The 7,487-nt window shown below is 39.6% G+C and overlaps 1 protein-coding gene across 2 annotated transcripts in view; it reads left to right on the top strand.

Moving 5' to 3' along the window:
* The first annotated feature begins 3,185 nt into the window (after positions 1–3,185).
* col9a1c (collagen, type IX, alpha 1c) overlaps positions 3,186–7,487 on the top strand; it is a 33,710-nt gene continuing 29,408 nt past the window's right edge. For both annotated transcript variants that reach the window (XM_008421351.1, XM_008421350.1), the window contains exon 1: positions 3,186–3,349. In XM_008421351.1, the coding sequence (XP_008419573.1) occupies positions 3,321–3,349 (29 nt within the window). In that variant the 5' untranslated portion in view covers positions 3,186–3,320. The remainder of the gene's footprint in view (positions 3,350–7,487) is intronic.

The raw sequence follows: 7,487 nt of genomic DNA, 5'->3' as shown, positions 1-7,487 counted from the left end.
ATTTATAAACAATTGTAATATTTAAGTATGTTTTTAATACATAGTTCAGCATATTTAAATATGCTTAGTGGCTATAACAATAGAATGAGCATATTACAAAGCACACAGTCGTTCAGAATGTATTTAATAAATTATTTAGTAATATCAATACATATTTATATGTATTGATACAGACACAAATAAATGTATGTATGTATGTATGTATGTATGTATGTATGTATGTATGTATGTATGTATGTATGTATGTATGTATGTATGTATGTACGTACATACATATAAATATATAGATATATATGTTTTTCAGCCGACGAGTTCTAGCTTCAGAGAGATTCAGCAGCTGAAATTGAGTCCAAAATCTGATGTGAGATTCATCCGTGCTGCAGTGAATCTGTCTCTCTTTAAAGATATCTCCCTCTTCTTCCTCACATCGTGTCTTTATGAAACTTTCAAAACAAAAACAGAAGATTTGGGATGTATCTTACTAGTGAAAGAATTACATTTAAATAATAGTCTTTACCTGTGTAAACTTTGCTGGTGAATGTTATAATACATAATATAAGTTTTATAACATGTGTTATATTGTTTCATTTCTAATGTAGGCTCTTGTGTCAGATAATATAAGTCAATGTTAGAGAATAATAATTTTTTTTAGATTTACAGAATCTCAGTTAGCCTTCATAGCGGGGCTGAACCCGTATTACACCAAGCACTGTGGCTAATATTAGCTGGTATCTCGCTGGTGGACATAAATACAGTAAAGTAATATCAGAATGACAATATATACACAATAATATGTCCACCTTACGTGTGAAATGTTGTCTGTGGAGCCCTCACATCAATAGTCCATCGATCCGAACAACAATATCCCTCAGTGCTGTGGCATCTTCTGCTGTTTTGATTGAACAAAGTAGGAGGGTATACCGCTCCAAGATGGCCGCCGTATTTCCTGCGCCGGAGCAGCGAATGCGGGGCCTACTCTTATATTATGTCTATGGGCTGGTGGTTTAACCCGTGGATGAGCTGTCGCGCTCACTCAAAGTGAGCGGAAAGAAGGTAGTGTTGGTTGAAAGGTAAAATGTTGTTGTTGTTTTTTTAGGCTACGGACACCGTGTTAGCTAGCACTCGCTAGCACTAAGTTATCTGGGCAAACTCTGAGAAACAAAAAAAAATTATAAACTTTTTACATTTTTTTTTATCATACACATTCACTACACAGGCTTACAGCTCTTGCTTGTCCGAAACTAAAATGGCTGCGGCGCGCTGTTCTAAATTTAGTAGTTTGACGTCATGTGCGATCAGTACTATGACCGCGGGGAGATGGGCTCCAGCTCCACTGTGACCCCGCAGGGTCAAGAAGGTACGCCAGAGGATGGATGTAATTATTTATGAATGTCTTTCTCAAACATATTGATTGTTACAATATGTTGTACACCACACAACATGAGCTGTGCTGTCGTGGAATCTATTTATATGCTCCGTAGTCCAACAAAGTTTGAAAGTAAAAATTTATCTTCAGGTTCCTGTACTTACAGCATACCTCCATCAACCACCAACCATCCTTCAGACCATAACTCACATCTCCACAGCCATTTTTTATTCTTTTTACTTTGCCTGGAGGGTTGACCGTGGGTCACAAGAGTTCGAGTCATGGGGGAAGCCTCGTGAAGGAACATTCGCAAACTGTTTTCTCCCTGTCAGTGAGAGAGATACAGGCGCTCTTAATTATCTGGGTTAGAAACATGAGCGCTCACCCGCTGACTGTATCAGCTTTCCTATTGGGGTGTAGCTTTACAAACGGCCCGGTCTGACTCTGTAACATGATTTAGGCATACATTTTGACATCCACTGGTTAATGTTGCAGGATGAGGGTTAGGGTTTTTTGACAACATTTTTTGACAGTATGGTAGGAGACAGATAATCTGTGAAAAGATAGATCTCGTCCATTTCCTCCCAGAGCTACTATTTTAATCTGTAGAGATGCACCTCTCCTGACCAAAAGCAACCAATCAAAGCCAGGAGGAGGGCCTTAGCGCTGTCAATCACCATTGTGTACACACTACTAAATGTGCATATGGTGGAAAAGAACTTACCAATCCAGGAAAACCGTTTATCCGCGTCATGTGGCCATACTAACTAGCCTTAGCATTTCTGGCAAACTCTTCAATGGGGATTACGCTATAGTGTAGCAGACTGCAAGGAGAATAAAGAATGAGGGTTGTGAGCAGCGAGTATGCAAGTGTGACAGCGATAAGACCCGCCTCCTGGCTCTGATTGGTTGTTACTAGTTAGCACTGGGAGCACTGGGAATAGGCAGAAGAGCTTGATATTTTAACAGTTCATCTTTCTCACACCATACTGTCACAACATAGTGACAGTTTCAACAAATACCTAAAAAAAAGTTGTTGTTTTTTAAATAAAAGTTACATACTGCATTAATATGAGCATCAGGGGCTCAGTTGATTTTGATGTCATTTGATTCCTACTAGAATTAATTTCCCTCCCTTTAAAGCAAAACCAACTTCAGAGAAATTAACATCTGAATGCAGTTCCTGCTCTTCAACGCGGCTTCTGTAGAAGTACTGACATATTTTTAAACAGAAAAAAAAAAAACATGGAAGATTTTCTTGCGAGAATTGTAAGAATGGCTGCAAATGCCGAAGAAATATCAGAGCATCAAGGAATCTCAGAGAATATTTTCCGTTAGGATGTGACGTTCCTCCTAGAAGTCTGCCTGTGGTCGTCGTTTTACGTTCTCAGATCTTCTAGAGAGCAGATCAAACACCGCAGGATCAATTACACAACCTGCAGCGTACAGAAGCAGCATGTCTCGTCTCCTAGGCATCTTCAGATAATAACAAGGCTTTTCTTGTGTCAACACCACCAGCTAACATTCTTCTGCTTCACTGCTCAGCATACGTGATTATGAAATCCGCTCCTTTGTTACGAAGAGGACAATTATCTAGATAATTATGCATGTGGGGGTATGTGTTATTAGGAGAAACTTAATGGTGTTCCTATAAAAAGTCTTTGGGGCTTCTGCAACTTTTTTACATGTTGGTAATAAAACCCAAGTCGCCACCTCCTAAAGAGCTCCTGGCCAATGGGAAACCATTGAACAAACTTTTATGTGGCCTCTAAAAACGCTTGAACATCCCCTGCACCACTTCTGTCAGCCAGTCCTCATTATGAGCAGGTAGGGCCGGTTTCAGGCAGGGGGATTTTTTTTTCTGACATCCGCAGCTCCTTCTGTTCCTTGCACCTTACATCCCAGAGAGCGTTTCTGCCAAGACCGACCATCCCTGTTTCAGAAAATTGGAAGCATGGCCTTCCGCTGCTCTGCTTTGAAGAGGTAAGTATCTCATGCTGAACTTCTACCTCAGAATCTTTTCTCATACCAGCTCCTGGTTCTAGAGATCATCTGATAGCAACAGTTACTCTTACGTTGCTGCCAAAACTAAAAAGGATTGAGCTAACATCTTAAGATTATCTGTCCATACCTTTTTATTGTAATCAATACTAAACAGAGTCATGTCTGACTCCGTAGGGATTGCTAGATATTGGTTAAGGTTGGACAGAAATCATGCCTGGAGGGTTGGGTTGTTCTCAAACTTGAAGGGGCACCAAAGGGGCATCCCAGAGATGGTGTCAGTAAGTGGAAAGTACCTTACACTTTCCGTGATGCTCAGAAATTATGTAAACGGTAAATGTTAGGCAGTAGAGGTGTAACTATAATTTCTCCTGATGAGGTGAGACGAGACACTTCAGTGGTGATCCAGTGTGATGCTAACCTGGGATGAAATGGTGAATCTTGGTTCACTAAGACCGTTTCATAGGGCAGCGGGTCTAAGACAGAAACCTTGACATCCTTTATAACAGCAATACTTTCTGGCTCAATCTGGGTTGTTGAACTGACAACTGAAAGGACATGAAGTCCCCACAGTAATTTCTGGGTCTCCTTTGGGATCGCCTGTTATTGAAGAACGCCTCCTGGGTGCCTCCCTTTGGAGACGCCTAGATGAGGAGGTGGAGCAGCTGCTCCCATCAGACTACAGAGTTCCTCATCTCATCTTAAAGCTAATTGACAAAGGGCAGGTCAGCTGCTTGTAACAATTCCATCCCATAGAGCCATAAGTGAGGGTTAGAAGGTCAATCAAAAACTTCACTTTCAATCCATCTAATATTTCATCCAACTATCATTTGAGAGAAAGACACCAAGATAATTAAGATACTTAAACTCCTCTGCTGTTGGCAGAGATTGACCCCCAACCTGAACGGAGAGTTCCATCTTTTTTGGGTCACTATAAAGGCAGTTGGGATAATTTGTCAGGTACAGTGCCTCCTGTTGGTGGTGTGTACACAGGTTGCTGGACCCCATAGTTGAAGACCTGGTCCTCTTACTAAGGCTTGCCTCTACAAAGAGGTCCTGATATCCCTACTTATAGTCCTGGTACCTCTGAGGTTAATCTTGAAGTCACCACATCCATACCTGAAAGGTTCATCCAATGTTCTGAATGAATGTTGGCTCAGAACCAATGTTCCAAGTTCCCTGGATAACTCGTTTTGTAGAGTCATTGGAAAACCTCCACCAAAGAAATGTAGCTAACTAACGATAGCTGCGCTTCCATTACATATGTGCGTAATACTTTGTCAATATTCCAATCTTGAAAAAACACAATTTCACAAGTGTGGCGATTCCACTTAACAAAAAATGCCACAAAATCACATGTAAATAAGTTTGTTCACATGCCAAGTCATTGAAAAACATGTTGCATCATCAACATCAACTTAATACTACTTCCTGTCGTCGTCTTTGTATTTTCCACCACCAGTACTAACATCCGGTTGGTGATCACGTGACTAGTGTGATACAAAAAGTGTTTTCACTTCAGTTTTATGAAATACACAAATTTTGACATGGCGGAAAAACCATCTTATCCATGTGCAAAAAAAAATTTCTTTGAAAAAAGGTGTATTTTTTTCAATACTGGTGCATTTCCATTAAGTAAATTTATTTTCGTAATTCCAATTTGCACAATTTTATGGTAAATAGAAACCCAGTCATTGTTCAATGGGGTAGGGTAGATATGTACGTTTATTTGTGCAACTGATCAGCATATATATTCTCTGTAACTTTTTGGTCAACAAGATTTTGTGTTGTGCTCATAGCATCAAATAAATGCCACAATTACGGTAATTAGATTTTTGACCTGCAAAAAATAGATTTTACATGGAAATGATAATAAATAACTGAAACAGTAAATGGGCCAGCCTTGTCACATTTAAAAAATAACGTCACAAAGCTGTACCTGCTTTGTCACATTAACTGTACCTGATTTATTACTGTTTTTACTTTGAGGTCATTACATTTCAAAAGTTGAATATCAATAAAACTCTGCCAGACTCAAGAATCTAGCTCTTCTAGTGATTACCATATGGCAATTAAGTAAAAAAAAGTACTTTTAAAGTATTTATAATTATAGTAAGTAAGATATATATATATATATTTTTTCAAAATCTCTTTTTCTTTCTTACTGTTTATTCAATGTCACATTCTGTTTTTATTTTTATTTTTTAAATTTAATTATGTAAAGCACCTTGAAATGCCTTGCTGCTGAAATGTGCTATACAAATAAAATTTGATTGATTGAAACGATAAGATAACATGTGTTTTTATGCTTTACCTGTAGCAAAACTTAAGCATATTCTTGCTGAACTATACATGTTTGAGTGTATATGAGATGGGTCCATATTAAAAGCTGGACAGTCTTGCGAGCTTTAGATGTGTTGTTACATCACACCTCATTGAAATAACTAAATTATTTCCTCAGCCTGTTCCCCTGGCTCAGCAATAGCCCTGCTAATGATCAATTTATTTAAATTGGCTGGACTCAAGCAAGGAAATATCTTAAACATGTACATCACTGGCCCTTGAGGACCTAAATTACCAAACCCTTACTTATATATATTCTGCTTTGAAGAAAGATTGGGATTGAAGGCAGACAGCCCTCCCACTGGGTTTCTGAAGATGTTCTTTAAAGGTGTACAGCAAAACAACTCCACCTCTGAAGAGACCCCAGTGACTTACCCTTTAGTCATTCTGATGACACTTCACTCACACACTATTCAACATACCTTCTTTTCCTCAAGCAAACATACACGAAGCTGTGGAGATGGGCTGCACACACTACAACACCTCCCCTACTTCTTCTATTTCTCAGACTGACGAGCTGCAATTTCAGCCTTTGGAAAGGAGTCGTCGCTATTAAAGTCGGCCTTCCTGATGATGGGTTCGGATGAGTAGAGAGCTGTCAAAAATCAAGACAGAAAGGCTGAAAGGAAGCTAAAGGAAGACGGTGTCAGAGTGATGATAGAATGCTACACAAACATATGTTTATTGCCAAGAAAGATTACACAGGAAAGCCGTATGACTATTCCTGTTTTTTTGCCCCCCATTCATCCTTACCTATATATCAACTTCCCTGTCTCAAACTACTTTCAACTTAAACAATGATGTACAATATTGCTGCTTATGTAAAGGATTGGCTAAAGTAGGAAAAGTCAGCTTCAACCCTTTAACATTTGAAATGTTTAGGTTAGATTTTAACCCATGTAATTCAAGGACAACAACTGTATTGGACAGAATTATTTCTTTACCAGAAGCAAAACATGAAAGGACTGAGACGTTATGGAAAGCTGAAATTGACCTGCCGCTGTTACGTTGAGCTGCCACGCAAGATGGTCAAAGTCCTTAACAGCTGACCAGCGTGGAGGCTAAAATGCTTTGCTGTTTGAGTGCATGATGTAGCCGGCCAAGCAAAATAAGGCAGAACCACAGCATCCTCCATTAGGTCCTGTGTTGATCTGCCTCAAGACAGATCATGAGGAAGTTTTTGACTTTCTTGGCAAGTTAAGAAATGACTCAGAACATACCAAATTTTGGTTGATCTAACTGTAGTGGCTGTTACATGTAGAGCCCTCTTTTGTGTCTTCACAACAGTATTTGTGCTGTCTTCCTTGCTCCTCATCAAAATGCCATATAAATCCTTGTGGTTTTCTGAAGTACTGCTGCTGTAACAGTCTTCCTCACCATCTTGACCCAAAAGTCATTATGTGGTCATGTTTCTCTTGATATGCTGGCCCTGACACAGGAGAGTGTCATTTCCATGTCCGTTTCATATTTTTGTACTTTTTCTTCAAAGAAGCAAGAGTTCTAACTGTTTTGTTTTCTAAATAGTCAAAACATCAACATGAGATGCATGGTGGCCTAAATGTAATGTATTTTCCTGTAGAAAACTAACAGACAACCTTTTAGTGCAATATATTTTTATCCATCCATTTTCTTTCACCCTGGTCCCTCAGTGGGGTCGGGAGGGGTGCTGGTGCCTATCTCCAGCTAACGATCCGGGCGAGAGGCGGGGTCACCCTGGACAGGTCGCCAGTCTGTCACAGGGCAACACAGAGACACACAACCATGCACACACACACTC

Source organism: Poecilia reticulata, linkage group LG11 (genome assembly GCF_000633615.1).
Source record: "Poecilia reticulata strain Guanapo linkage group LG11, Guppy_female_1.0+MT, whole genome shotgun sequence".
NCBI lineage: Eukaryota > Metazoa > Chordata > Actinopteri > Cyprinodontiformes > Poeciliidae > Poecilia > Poecilia reticulata.
This window is presented reverse-complemented; position numbering and strand designations above follow the sequence as displayed.